Source organism: Lynx canadensis, chromosome E1 (assembly GCF_007474595.2).
Source record: "Lynx canadensis isolate LIC74 chromosome E1, mLynCan4.pri.v2, whole genome shotgun sequence".
NCBI lineage: Eukaryota > Metazoa > Chordata > Mammalia > Carnivora > Felidae > Lynx > Lynx canadensis.
Window position 1 is genome coordinate 26,089,844 of NC_044316.2, and position 16,179 is coordinate 26,106,022.

At 34.9% G+C, this 16,179-nt stretch overlaps 1 protein-coding gene across 1 annotated transcript in view; it reads right to left on the reverse strand.

Annotated features, from left to right (window-relative positions):
* BRIP1 (BRCA1 interacting protein C-terminal helicase 1) overlaps positions 1–16,179 on the reverse strand; it is a 196,961-nt gene that overhangs the window by 119,939 nt on the left and 60,843 nt on the right. The window contains 2 exon segments of the mRNA XM_032591161.1: positions 8,172–8,304; positions 14,226–14,425. Of these exon segments, the coding sequence (XP_032447052.1) occupies positions 8,172–8,304; positions 14,226–14,425 (333 nt within the window).

Consider the following 16,179-nt stretch of genomic DNA (forward strand, 5'->3'; position numbering starts at 1 on the left):
GTTCTTTTTAAAAATCAAGTCCCCTCAGCAATACTTTATATAAAGGCTACAATTCTTCCCCAACATTGGCAGAACACTGGCAATTTATTCTGTAAAACTACAGAACTTCTGAATAGACATTTTTCCAAAGAAGACATTCAGATGGCCAACTCTCACATGAAAAGATGGTCAACAACTAATCATTAGGGAAACATAAATGAAAACCACAGTGAGATACCACTTTACACCTGTCAGAATGGCTAGACTCAAAAAGACAAGAAATAAAAAAGTGTTGGTAAGGATATGGAGAAAAAGGAACCCTCCTGTATTGTTGGTGGGAATGTAAATTGGTGCAGCCAATGTGGAAAGCACTATGGAGGCTCCTCAAAATATTAAAAGTAGAAATACATTATCCAGCAATTCCACTATTGGGTATTTAGCCAAAGAAAATGAAAACACTAATTCAAAAAGACAAATGCACCCCTATGTTTACTGCAGCAATATTTACAATAGCCAAAATATGGTAGCAATCCAAGTGTCCATACATAGATGAACAGATAAAGATGTGGTGTACATATACACACAATGGAATACTACTCAACCGTAGAAAAGAATGAGGTCTTACCATTTGTGGCAACATGGATGGACTAGAGGCTATTTTGCTAAGGAACATAAGTCAGAGAAAGACAAATACTACATGATTTTACTTACATGTGGAATCAAAAACAAAACAAATGAATAAACAAACAAAAAGCAGACAAAGACTCATAAATGCAAAGTACAAACTAATGATTTGCCAGAAGAGGAGTGGGAGATACAGACTTCCAGTTTGGAATGAATAAGTCACAGGGATAAAAGGTACAGAATAGGGAATAGTCAAAGGTACTTTAATAGCATAAGATTGTAGCATAGCATAACATAAAGACTTGTTGAATCACTAGGTTGAAAGTAATGTAATACGTGAAAACTAATGGAACGTTGTGTGTCAACTATACTTAAAAAAAAAAATTTTTTTTGAAAGAAAGCCCAAACTACAGAAAATCCTCAACTACTGAAGGTAAGGCAATGTACTAAAAACACATGGACTGAATGAAATTCTACACATTGAATCATGAAACTACTCCAAGGCTACTTCTGCCTAGGTTACCTAAAAATTGACAAGTGGGTTTATAGATAAATAGAAAACTAAGCATATTTATTTACCAGTAATTGTTACTTCACGGGACACATAAAGTTGTATACAAATTTAACCTAGTAAGCTACATGATAGTTACTATCATAAGCTATGATAATATGTATACACGATAATGACATACACACCGAATATTAATTATGGTGAAAGAATAAAGAGAGGAGAAAAGTAAAGAGAGGAAAAGTAGAAAGAGAGAGGAAAAAGAGAGTGAGTGTGTGACAGACTGAAAGGGAGAGACAGTGTGTGTGTGTAAAGGGGATAATGCATCATCATACATTATAGGAAGTCAATAGAGAATATCTAAAATTGAAAACTCAAAAGCAGCAGAACTCAAATGTTATTTAGAAAACGGGTTAAATATCAGAAGAAATCACCAGAAGAGTTAAAAGTGCCACTAGGGGGGGCGACTGGGTGGCTCAGTCAGTTGAGTGTCAGACTTCGGCTCAGGTCATGATCTCGCGGTCTGTGGGTTCGAGCCCGCATCAGGCTCTGTGCTGACAGCTCGGAGCCTGGAGCCTACTTCGGATTCTGTATCTCCCTCTCTCTCTACCCCTCCCCCGCTCATGCTCGCGCTCTCTCTCTCTCTCTCTCTCTCTCTCTCTGTCAAAAATAAATAAATATTAAAAAAAATTTTTTTAAATAAATCAAAGTGCCACTAGGAAGTGAAAATTGGGATTGAGAAGGAGTGGGGCAGATGAATGCTTTTCTTGATGGTACTGACTCTTTAAATTATATACATGCTACTTGTGTAAAAACTAACTTCTAAAAATTTAATAATCACAATGTTGAGTTTCTTAGCTAGCTAGGATTAAAGGAAATTTCCTTAACCTAATAAAAATGTGACTATAAAAATCCTACAGCACCTATCAAATGGGAAAAAATTTACAAATCATATATCTAATACAGTGTTCATATCCAGAATATATAAAGAACTTACAGTCAATAATAAAAGACAACCCAATTTCAAAGTAGGCAACAAATTTGAATAGAGATTTCTCTAAAGGAGATATATAAATGGACATTAAGCACTTGAATAAATGCTCAACATTAAGGAATTATGAGGGAAATGAAAATTAAACTACACTGAGGTACCACTTCATTTCCCCTAGAAACCTATAAGAAGAGATAACAAGTATTAGTGAGGATGTGAAAGAAATCAGAATCCTTGTACACTGTTGATGGGATTGTAAAATGGTGCAGCCCCTTTGTAAAACAGATTGCAGTTCCTCAAAGTTAAACACAGAACTCTCTCAAAAATAAACATTAAAAAAAATATATTTTTAAAGGGGGGGGGGCGGGTGGGGGGACGGCGCCTGGGTGGCTCAGTTGGTTAAGCATCTGACTTCAATTCAGGTCATGATCTCACGGTTCATGAGTTCAAGCCCCACATCAGGGTCTGTGCTGATAACTCAGAGCCTGGAGCCTGCCTTGGATTCTTTGTCTCCCTCTCTCTCTGCCCCTCCCTGCTGTGCTCTGTCTCTGTCTCTCTCAAAAATAAACATTAAGAAAAATTAAAAAAAAAAAGTTAAACACAGAGTTACCAAATGGCCTGGCAATTCCCCTAAGTATATACCCAAGAGAATTAAAAATATAAGTACACATAAAAATTTGGACATGAATGGTAAAAGCATTATTTATAATAGACAAAAATAGAAACCACCCAAATGTGTCAAGTGATAATGAATAAACAAAATGCAGTAGATTTATACAATGGAATATTATTTGGTAATAAAAAGGGAATGAAGTATTCATGAATGTTACGACATACATAGATGAACCTTGAAAACATACACAATGAAGGATACCAGTCACAAAAGCACCATATCATGTTTCCATTTATGTGAAATGCCTAGAATAGGCAGGTCTATAGAAACAGAATGTAAATTAGTGGTTTCCAGGAGCTGGGGGAGAAGGAAATAGGGAATGCTTGCTAATGGGTACACAGTTCTTTATGAGGTGATGAAAATGTTCTGAAATTAGATAGCAGTGATAGTTGCATAGTCACTCTGTGACTATACTAAAAATCACTGAATTGTATGCTTTAAAATGGCAAATTTTATGGCATGTGAATTATATCTCAGTCTAGCTGTTAATAAAAATAAAAGAATTTTAAAACAATACAGTAGACATGTTACTAAATGATGTAACACTAGTAATATAGCCTCTTTTAGGTAGCAGTAAGACCAAAATGTGTTTCACTGCCCATGATAAACAATGCTCTAAAAGTTGAAGCCAGCAAAGAAATAAAATGTGATGGAGTTGGAAAGAAAATAGTCATTACCCATAGACAATAAAATTACATGGAAAATTTAAGAATCCATAGGCAAACCTATAAGATAGTTTAGCAACATAGTTGCTTACAAGATAAATAAATAAAAATCAACTACCATTTTTACACACCAATTAGCAATTAGAAAATGCAATTTTTAAAATATACTATGTGAAAAATACAGAAACTTTAACTTACTTAGGAATAAATCTACCCCAAAACACCTAAGACTTTTAAAAATAAAATCATAAAACTTTATTGTTATATAAGACATAATAAATGAAGAACTTAATATACATTGTTTGTGAACAGAAAAACTCTGTATTGTAAATATGTCAATTCTTTATAAATTAATCCATAAACTCATTGCAATTCCAATCAAAATTCCAACAGATTTTTCATAGAAATTTACAAGCTAATTCTAAAATTCAGTTGAGATCATCCCAAAGGAAAAGAACAAAGAGGAGATACACCCTACCACTATCAATATTTTTCTAATGCCAGAGTAATCAACAAATATGACAGTTTAGATAAACAGAATCATAGAACAAAGTCCAGAAATTAATTCACAAATAAGAGAAAATTAGATATAAAGGCAGAAGTGTCATTATAAATCAGAGGAAAATGGATGGATTATTTAGTAAATGATGCTGTGAAAATTATCCATAGAGGAAATAAAATGGATTCCTAACCTCACAATATAAACAAAAATGAATCCTAGGCTAATTAAAAACCTTTATTAAAAAAATAGTAACACTTTTAGAAAATGTACCACAAGATATGGAAAGACTGCTAAAACTAAACTCAAATACAATTCATAAAAGAAAACACTGATAAATTTGAATGCACTAAAATAAAAAACACTTAGAAAAATACTCTATAAATAAACCATAGATACAAGAATATACATACAATGCAATAAGCAACAAAGAATTAGTATTTTGAATATATAAAGGAATAGCAATGTATACAAAGATACATTTTCAAGGATGTTCACGGCAGAATTGTTTCTTATCCTTGGAAAACTGGCAACAACTTATATTTCAAATGACAGATTATCAAGTAATTTAGAATATGTGTACTCACAAAAATGCTACACGGCAATTAAAACTCATGTGAAAAAATCTTTATTAAAATAGTAAAGTACTCATAGTACACTGTTAAGTCAAAAGAGGCTATAAAGAAACATTTATCATATCAGAAATCTATTTATGTTAAGGATATATGCATAGAATAAGAGAGATGGTCATAAATCCAAAAGTTAATAGTGATCATGTTTGGTAGTTTTTCCTTTTCCTTTGTTTTCTTTTTCCTTTCCATGTCTTTGTACTTTCCTAATTTTTCCTTGACATATATTTTATTTGTACCTTTTTAAAATTAACGTATAATACATAGAATGCACTAGTCTTAAGTATACAGCTCCCTAAACACACACACACACGTAACCAACACTCACTAAGGAAACAAAACATTTTTTGAATCCCAGATGGTTCCATTTTGCTCCTCTCAGCCCAAATTGCTCCTTACTGTTGCACAGTAGCAACTAGTATTCTGAATTTGGCTAACATAATTATGTTTGTCTCTTCTTAAAATTCATAAAAATAAAATCATACAGTTTGTACTCTTTTGTGTCTGGTTTCTTTTATTCAACATTATGCCTGCAAGTGGCAGTGGTTCATTTGCATAGTGGCAGTGGTTCATTTTTTAAATTGCTGTCTAATATTCTACTATATGAATATCTCAGTGGTTCATTTGCATAGTGGAAGTGTTTCATTTTTTAAATTGCTGTCTAATATTCTACTATATGAATATCTCACAATTAATTCATTTCACTGTTGATATGAACCTTTAAAATGCAAAGTTTATGCAAAACAGTCATGAAAAGATGTCACAATATGGACAATATTTATGATACCATATTGCATTTTAAAAGCAGGGCAAAAAGTATAAATATCATCTAATTAAAATACATTTTTAATGCTCATATGCTCATATGCTAGTGGTTATCATGCTAGCCATAGTTCCTATCTGTTTGGTTCAAAGACCTCTTCAAATCCAAATGAGGAAAATTACAAAACTCCGATAAAAGAAATCAAAGATCTGAACAAACGAAGAGATACTTCCTATTCATAGATAGAAAGACTCAATATTGTTCAGCTGTCAGTTCTTCCTAATTTGATCTGTAGATTCAATGCAATTTCAATGAAAATCCCAGAAAGTTACTTTGTGGATACTGACAAACTGACTCTAAAGTTTATTTGGAAAGAAAAAAACCAGAATAATCAATACAATACTGAACAAAATCAGAGAACTGACACTACCTGACTTCAAGACTTACTATAAATCTATAGCAATTGATAGTGTGGTATTAGTGAAGGAACAGACATATCAATCAATGGAAAAGAATAGAGCCGAAAAAAGGACCCATAATAATACAGTCAACTGATCTTTAACAAAGGAGCAAATATAATCCAATGGAGAAAGGATGGCCTTTTCAACAAATGGTGATAGAATAATTGGACACCTACATGCAAAGAAATGAATCTAGATACAGACCTTCTATACTACACAAAAATTAACTCAAAGTGGATCACAGACCTAAATGTAAAATGCAAAACTATAAAATTTCTAGAAGAAAAAGACAAGAAAATCTAGGTGGCTTTGGGTTTGGTGGGGAGTTTTTAGATACAATATCAAGAGCATGATCTGTCAAAGAAAAAATTGTTAAGTTGAACTTTATTAAAAGTAAAAAAGTTCTATAAAAGACACTGTTAATAGAATGAAAAGACAAGCCACAGACTGGAAGAATACATCTACAAACATATATTTGATGAAGGACTTGTATACCAAATATACAGAGAACACTTAAAACTCAACAACAGGAAGACAAAGAACCCAACTGAAAAGTAGGCAAAGATCTGAAGAGACATCTCACCCCAAATAAGATATATAGATGGCACATAAGCATGTGAAAAGATGTTCCACATCAAATGTCATTAGGGAATTGTACACTAAAACAGTAATAAGATACTACTACATATCCATTAGAATGGGTAACATTCAAACCACTGACAATACCTAATATTGGCAAGGATATAGAATAACAAGAACCCTCATTCACTGATGATGGGAATATAAAATGGCACAGCCACTTTGGAAGACAGCAGTTTCTTACACAGCTAAAAATGGTCTTACCATATAATTCAGCAATTGTCCTAAGTATTTACTATTTACACAAGTGAGAAGAAAGCATGTCCATATAAAAATATGCACACAAGTATTTATAAGAGCTTTATTCAGAATTTCCCAAATTTGGTAGTCACCAATATATCCTACAGTAGGTGAATGGATAAACAAACAGTGTGTATACATGCAGTGAATATTGTTTAGCAATAAAAAGAAACAAGCATCAAGCCACAAAAAGACATGAAGGAACCTGAGTATGATTCCAACTAAATGACATTCTGGAAAAGGCAAATCTATGGAGTCGGTTGAAAAAAAATCAGTGGTTGCTAGAGGTTCAGGAGGGCAAATGAGATGTGGTGAAAGGATGAATTAAGAAGTATAGCACAGAATATTCTTAAGGCAGTGAAAACATTCTGTATGATATTGTAAGAGTAGATACATGACTTTGTTTACATCAAAACTCAGAACTCCGTGAACCCCAATGTAAACTATGGACTTCAGTTAATAATAATGTAACAATATTGGTTCAATTGTAACAAATGTACTATACAATTGCAAGCTGTTAATAATAGAAACTGTAGTGTATGAGTGTGCGTGTGTGTGTGTGTGTGCGTGTGTGTGTGTGTGTGTGTGTGTGTGTATGCGTGCCTGTGTGCATGCGCGTGCGTGTGGCTAGGGTTAGGGGAATATGAAAATTCTGTCCTTTCTGCTCAATTGTTCTGTAAACCTAAAACAACCACTCTTAAAAGCAACATCTACTGGGGCGCCTGGGTGGCTCAGTCGGTTGAACGTACGACTTTGGCTCAGGTCATGATCTCACGGTTCGTGAGTTCGAGCCCCACATCAGGCTCTGTGCTGACAGCTCAGGGCCTGGAGCCTACTTCGGATTCTGTGTCTCCCTCTCTCTCTGCTCCTCCCCTGCTCACACTCTGTCTCTCTCTCAAAAATAAATAAAGATTTTTTTAAAAAATTAAAAAACAATCTATTAATTTAAATAAGTAATTAAGAACAAAAATGATAAAAACATTCTTATCTGGGGGGGGGAACAACCTCTTTCAGAATAGAAGTTATGAAGCCTCCACTAGAAAAAAGTACAGAAGTGCATACTCATAAAATTTTGCATACAATTTCGTAAGATTCACAGACTCCCCCAGCCCACTCATGATCCCCCAGGTTTATAACCTCTAACTAAATTAAGGAGAACAAAAAATGAATTTACCTTTTTATTTTCTAAATTTTTAACTTGTATAACTGACAAAATAACTTTTATTACAACCTAAACATATTGACTTGTTTTAGACTGGAATAAAGCAATTCATTCCGTTAAGCCTTATTTCTTTCACACTAAATAATGCTACTTTTTCATCCATAAATAATAATGATCAGTTATTAATTATAAGTGAATTATAAATAACTTATCAGTTAAAAATTATCAAACTTAAATAAAATTAAAAAAATTAAATTGCTACTTTTTTTAGTCTGTATTAATTTATTCACTATTAAACCATTCACTAAATAAATGTCACAGATAGAAAAAAGTCTTACCTGCAAAATGGGAAAAGTAGCAGTGGTGATACCCATTTTGTGTAAATTTAAGAGCATTTCCCTTCCACTCCATATTTTACAGGATGATTCATAATCCCTTTCCACAAGATGTTCAGAGTTTGCTTCTAACCAACTAAAATAAAACAATTCCATCAATCAGTATTATCCTTATGTGCACTATTTCAATAAAACAAAGAGAACTGTGATATATTGATCATATTCCTTGAAGCTCTTAGAACACAAATGCGGATTAAGACATCTTTTAAGATGCATGCATGTCTCATATTGCAAAATAAACATTTATATAGCTAAAAAGTAAGTTTTTATTCAGAAAAGAGAAACATGTAGGTGATTTCCCAATTGTGTTTTGTGGATTCACACTGCTTAATTGACTATCTCTCCAACTGACAGCCAGGTCGTAGCATATCCCAAATGCACATAAAGGAAATACAAAACAATCTAATAAAGAAATTAAGGTGTTACATATTAACACCAAAAGGGAGTTACTAGAAAATATATTCATTTGTATGTAAATACACACATTTTTATATTCAGCCAGTGCTTAAATGTCTATATTATTATACAGTCACATACTGTACTGGGTACTGGAAATACAGCAGAAAATAAAATAGGCAAGATCCTCATTCTCATAGAAATTACATTCTACAAAGGGAGAAATAAACTTAGAAACATATACATGAAACAAGAAAATATCAGATAGTGAAAAGTGTGATACAATGAAAATACAGGATAAAGTAATGATATAGGATAAATGTAGTGATATAGGATATAATGTAATCTAATTGCTATTTTAATTTGAATGTCAAAGAAGTTCTCCATGAAGTAACATTTATTCTAACAACTGAATGCAAAAAGTACCCAATCATGAAAGGATCGGGGGGGGGTGGGGGGGGTGGGGGGGGGTAGTATTCCAAACAGAAAGAACAGCTAGTGCAAAGATCCTGAAGTGGTTAACAAATTTTACTTATTTAAGGATCTGACAAAAAGCCAATATAAAGTTGCAACACAATGGGCAAAAAAGAATAACATGATCAATGTTAAGAGTGATAAGCAGTATTCAGGTCAGGTTAAGCCAGGGTTAGGAAATCTGGATTCTATTCAAAAGTACACTGGGAAGGTTTTAAATGAAGGGTTGTAAATAAGAGAGAGACAATCTAAGTGTTTAAACGATGATTCCAGTTTCTAAGCCAGACTGGATTAGAGGAGAAAGGCAAAAATGAAAACAGAGACTGTTGGAGGCTGTTACAGAATTCTACTTGAGAGATGATTCTGAGATGATAGGAGACTGAAGGATTTGGGACATACTGTACAGGTGGCATTTATTAAACTTACTGATGAACCAGATGAAGTGAGGCAGTATTAAGGACAACAGATTTCTGATTTGAGGAACTGCTTGGTAATGTTTGCTTAGGTAAGGAAGACAGGGAGCATTTGGGGGGAGTAGGTAAGGAAAAGGAAGGAATTTTGTAAAGTTGAAATGTGATATCCATATCCAAACAGACATATAAAGTACAGTTGGATATATGAAAATAGCATTCCAGAGACAGACTAGAACCTAGATTTATTAAAGACTGGGCTAGACACAGATTTAGGCGTCACTAGGACTGCTATGGTACTTGGTTATGTAATTTAGGCAAACTGCAGAGACAGAGAAGAAATGAGGTCCCAGGACCAAATCCTGAGGCACTTCAACATTTACATATCAAACAGAGTAAGAACTATCAAAAGAAACTGAGAAAGAATGGACTGTGAGGAAGATGAAAACCAGGTGTCATAGAGGCTATCTAGGAAACACACTCCTATGTTGTCTCCTCCTGCCTTACTACTTCACCTCTGACACATCTGTCACTAAATGTATGTGGCATTCTTCTTTCCTTACACCAAGCAATTCTCAAGACACTAGCTGGGTGTCCTATAATTCAATTCAATTCTGACACTAACTGGAGTTAGAATTGGCACAGACCCCAAAGGCATCCAGCCTCACTAGACTGTCCTCCCCACCTCTTCATCTCAGATGCCAGCATAAAAGTCCAACTTGTCATTTGTACTTCTGACCAACCAGCTATAAATCAGAGGTTCCCATGACCCCTCCTCAGGTTTAATCATTTACTAGAACAACTCACAGAACTCCAGGAAACACTTATGTTTACCAGTTTATTATATAATAAAGGATACAGATAAATAACCAGAAGAAGAGATATATGGGGAGAAGTCTGGAAGGGTCTAAGCACAGGAGCTTCTGTCCCAGTAAAGGCAGGGTGCTCTAAGCACATAAATGTGTGTACCAGTCTGGAAGCTCTCTGAATCCTGGCGTCATCATGTAGGCATGATCGATTATTAACTTAATCTCTACCCTTCTCCCTTTCCAGAGGGAAGGTGGAGCGGAAAGTTCTAAGTTTCTAATCATAGTTTAGTCTTTCTAGTGACCAGCTCCATCCAAGAGCCCACCAAACATCACCTCATTGGAATAAAAAACAATCCTATCACCCAGGAAGTCTCAAGAGATTTAGGAGCTCTGTCAGAAACTGGGGTCAAAGACCAAATAGTAGAACAAAAGATGCTCCTAACACAAAAGTGTTACCACTTAGGAAATTACAAGGGTTTTACAAACTCTGTGCCAGGAACTAGGGACAGAGAGCAACTCTGTTATATATATGTATATATATATATATATATATATATATATATATATACACACACACACACACACACACACATACCAAAAACATTTTCATAGAGGTGGTAGTCAACAATACCCAAAGAACACTGCTGACAGGCTGAGTAAGATAACAGAAAAATAACCTTTGGATTTGGCAACATATGGATCAATGGTGACCTTGATAAAAACAGTTTTAGTAGAATTCTGCAGACAGCAACACAACAGAGATCAATGAGGAAAGACCAGGGAGTGAGAAAATATAATTAGCTACTATAGATAACTCAGCAAATTATGCTGTGAAATAAAAATGACAAACTGCTACATGGCAAAAATACCATAAAGAAAGACACAAGCACATGGCAAAATAGGGGAAAAAATATTGCAACTCTTATCACAGGCAAAGGGTTAATTCGCAAAGAGCTTGTACAAATCAATAAGAACCATAACAAGAACAAAAAGAGGACACAGAGGTAAATAGACAGCCGACAGGAAAGGAAATATAAATGGCCTATTAAGGCGCGCCTGGGTGGCTCAGTCGGTTGTGTCTGACTTCGGCTCAGGTCATGATCTCACAGTTTGTGGGATCAAGCCCTGCATCAGGCTCTGTGCTGACAGCTTGGAACCTGAAGCCTGCTTCAGGTTCTGTGTTTCCCTCCCTCTGCCCCTCCTCTGCTCGTACTCTCTCTCAATCTCCCAGAAATAAATAAACACTAAAAAACATTTTTTTAGTAAACAAATAAATGGCCTTTTAAAATGCTTAATCTTGGGGCAGCTGGGTGGCTCAGTTAAGCATCTGACTCTTGATTTTAGCTCAGGTCATGACCTCATGGTTTGTGAGACTGAGCTCCAAGTCTGACTCTGCTAACTGCACAGAGCCTGCTTGGGATTCTCTGTCTCCTCTTTCTGCCCTTCCCCTGTTCAAATTTTCTCTCTCTCTCAAAATAAATAAATAAACATAAAAAATAAAATGCTCAATCTCAATCCTATTCAGAGAACTATAAGTAAAAACTACAGTGGGATACCAGTTTTCACCCATCTGACTAGAAAAAAACTTTCATGCTCTCATATATTGCTCATAGGAGTATAAATTATTCTACCCATTCCCCTATTGTGTAAGTTTTAGAAATATCTATCAAAATTACATGTAGATCTATGCTCTGACCCAATAATCCCACTTCTAAGAATTTTCCTATATCTTCCCAAACATGTGACATATGTTCAAAGTTATTCATTACAGTAATGTAACAGCATAGGATTATAAACCTCAGTACCTATTAATTAGAGGCTAAAGAAATTAGTGGACATCCATGCAATGGCATTTTAGGCAACTATTTTTTTAAAACTGAGAAAGCTTTCTAAGTCTTGATATGGGAAGATCTCCAAAATATATTGTTAAGCAAAAAAAGGCAAGATATAGGAAGACAAATGTATAAAGTACAGTGCCAAGAGTTAACAATACTATACTATATACTTAAATATTTGCTAAGAGGGTAGATCTTACATTAAGTGTTCATATCATAAAAAAATAAAAGAGGGCAAAGGAAACTTTCAGAGGCGATATGTTTATGGCAAAATTGTGGTGACAGTTTCATGGATGAATACTTATCTGAAAACTCATCAAGTGTATACATTAAATATTTACAGCTTTGTGTACCCCAATAAAAGGGCTTAAAAATAACATATTTTTGGGGCGCCTGGGTGGCGCAGTCGGTTGAGCGTCCGACTTCAGCCAGGTCACGATCTCGCGGTCCGTGAGTTCGAGCCCCGCGTCAGGCTCTGGGCTGATGGCTCAGAGCCTGGAGCCTGTTTCCGATTCTGTGTCTCCCTCTCTCTCTGCCCCTGCCCCGTTCATGCTCTGTCTCTCTTTGTCCCCAAAATAAATAAACGTTGAAACAAAAAATTAAAAAAAAATAAAATAAAATAAAATAACATATTTTTATGCTTAAAATGGAGAAGACAAAAAATGGAAGTATAGTATGCTATCATTTGGATAAAAAGGAGAGAAAGGGGAAAGTATATTGCTTCATATATGCACTGAATTGCTCATAAATATGGACTGAACGACAGATAAACTTGTTCAGGAGGAGAGAAACTAAGCAGATAGAGAACAGAGTGGGAAGGAGTTTTTACAACATAAATTTGTATACCTTTTATGTTCAAATATGAGACTGTACAACATTCAAAAAATTTTAAACACTTTTTTAAAGTTTATTTTGAGAGGGAGAAAGCATGCATGCAAGCAGGCACCCCAACATTCAAAAAATTTTTGAAGTATACTGTGAGGGAAAAGAAAAGTGCTGCAGGGGGAGCCTGGGTGACTCAGTCAGCTAAGCATCCGACTCTTCATTTTGACTCAGGTCATGATCTCATGGTTTGTGGCACTGATCCCCAAGTAGGGTTCCATGCAGTCACAGAGTCTGCTTGGGACTGTCTCTCTCCTCTCTCTGCCCCCTCCCTGGCTCACATGTGTGCTCTCTCTCTCTCTCCAAATAAATAAACTTATGAAAAGAACGGAAGAAAGAAAGAAAGAAAGAAAGAAAGAAAGAAAGAAAGAAAGAAAGAAAGAAAGAAAGAAAAAGAAACAAAGAAACAAGAAAAGAAAAACGCGGCAGTAAATGGAATGGGACATAGTATCAAGGTCTAAGATAAAGAGATTCTAGATCAACAACCTAATATCTAATAAAAAGGAATTTAACATAAATTTTAATAAAATTATTACCAAATCTATTATTTTAGAGTATTGAAATTTTGGTTAATTAAAACTCATCCAATCAGAATCTTACTCAAACTGGAAGATAAAGCAATAAATTAAAGCCATAATATAAAATTTTAAAATATGTTGGACACCTGGGTGGCTCAGTAGGTTAAGCATATGACTGTGGCTCAGGTCATGATCTCATGGTCTGTGAGTTTAAGCCCCACGTTGGGCTCTGTGCTGACAACTCAGAGCCTGGAGCCTGCTTTGGATTCTGTGTCTCCCTCTCTCTGCTCCCCCACCCCCACCACTCATGCTCTGTCTCTCTCTGTCTCAAAAATAAACATTAAAAAAAATTAAAAATTTAAAATATGTTAATTAAAACCATGTTTAGTTTATTGTCAGCTCAATGTCCTTTATACATCAAATATGGGGCTATTAAATTATTCCGTTAAATTAGAAATAATATTCACAATGATCAATTTAAAAATCAATTGGTTTATCATATTCTTTTCAACAAGACAAAAGTTCGGACTGGCATATTTCTAAAAGTTTAACTGGCAAGGAACAATCCATTTCCCAAGTAGCCTGGTCAAAGTTAGTAATTATAAAATACTATGGCATAATGAAACATGTTGTTAATACATAGGCAGTATAAATGACAGACAAATGTTCTTACTTAATTAGGCTATAGCACACAGCTCGTAGGGGTTCATGGTCTTTCTTCCTTATATTATTGTTGACCATAGTATCTAATTCATCTCGAGCAAACCAAAGTTGAACTTCTGTTACACTGTAACTCGCTGACTCCCGAGCACAGTCCTCAATGTTATGAGCTTCATCTAAAATGACAATCTGTTCTTTCAGATTGATATCCATCTATAAGACAAAAGAATTTTCCTGTAAAACATTCAGCAAAATGGATTTAACAGCAGTAGGCAAGATATTTCATTTAAAACTTTGCATGACAGACCAATAACAAGGGTAATTATATAAGCAACTGATTCTAGGTCTTAAAACATTTGAAACACTAAGGCTAACAAGTATCAACTCAACATTACCGGTTCCCATTTTTCACTATGAAAATATGTGTTATGTGAGCCTGGATTAAAGTACAGCTGGCCACACAAAGGGGTATAAAAATCTCACTATGAGGGAATCTCCAATATAATGTTAAAAGCAGAGTAAAAAAAATTTTTTTTAAACTAAAATACAAGATTCAAAAGACTCTCAAAATGTTAATATAATATAGCATGTATCTATTTCATTTTAGACTTTCTTACAACCCTTCATTTTGAGAATTGTTCTTCCCCAATTCTGATGTGATGTTGATAGACCTATTAATCTGTTAATCAAGGGATATCACCACTCTCACAACATAGAATTCAGGCTTATCAATTAAATAAAGTATTCCATCCCTCTGTGGTCACAGGTTTAAGAATGGAGATGGGGAGGGCGCCTAGGTGGCTCAGCCGGTTAAGTGTTGGACTTCAGCTCAGGTCATTATCTTGCAGTTCATGAGTTTGAGCCCCGTGTTGGGCTCTGTCCTGACAGCTCAGAGCCTGGAGCCCGCTTCAGATTCTGTGTCTTCCTCTCTCTCTGTCCCTCCCCCACTCACACTCTGTCTCTCTTTCAAAAATAAACATTAAAAAAAAAATTAAAAAAAAAAAAAAAGAATGGAGGTGGGATTCAAGGTAGGCCAACCAGAGAAATCTGGGGTGATGAATAGGAGATGATGTTCTTTTTTTCCAGGTTAGGTGGCTGCTTGTGGTTATCTTTGTTTCCACTAGAAAGAACCTGCCTGAGAATAAAGCCATCGCAATAAAGTCAGCCAAGTATTTTTTTCTTAAGTTCTGGTGAAGCTGGATTTGTATCACTTGCAACTGAAAGAGTCCTGGCTAATAGAAAGAAATGTACAAAGCAATTACCAGTGAGTTATTCTGAAGAAAAAATATACAGAGGGTTGACGATGACTGAAAAAGAACCATGGAAGAGTAGGAAATATATTGGGGTTTAAAAAAGGAGTAGAATTTGGATTTGTATAGACAAAGGGAGTAGGGCATTTCAATATAGGCATCATCAAAAGCAGAGATATAGGAAAGAATAAGGTGTCCTCAGGGGGGTATGAGGTAATTTTTGTAGGGTTCAAGTTGGAAGTTTGTAGCAGAGATGTCTGAAAAGGCAGATTCAAGCCAGACTATTGAACATTTTGAGAGTAAGCTTAAGAAATATGGACTTTATCCCATGAGCCAAGAGTGCAATAGATTTTCAAGCCACAGAACGATGTAATAAAAGTAATATTAGAAAGACTGACATGCCATTGATATGTACAGTGGCTCAGAGGAAAGGGTCTAGATAAGAGGCAACCAAATAAGAGGTAGGACAGTAGAGATAGTAAACATAATGCCTATTAATTTTAAGCTTAAATAGGAAGTTAGTAAGTAGTCAGATCTAAAGAGAAGAATAATAATTGAATATACTAAGTTATTCACTTTTTCTCTTATACTGTAACAACTGGATGTTTCTAAGAAGAACCATGCAAATAAACACAAATGCTATATCCAAATTTCATTTATCAAAAGCTCACAAAGCATAATTTGCATGTTATACATATTCTCCCCACAAATTCTTCA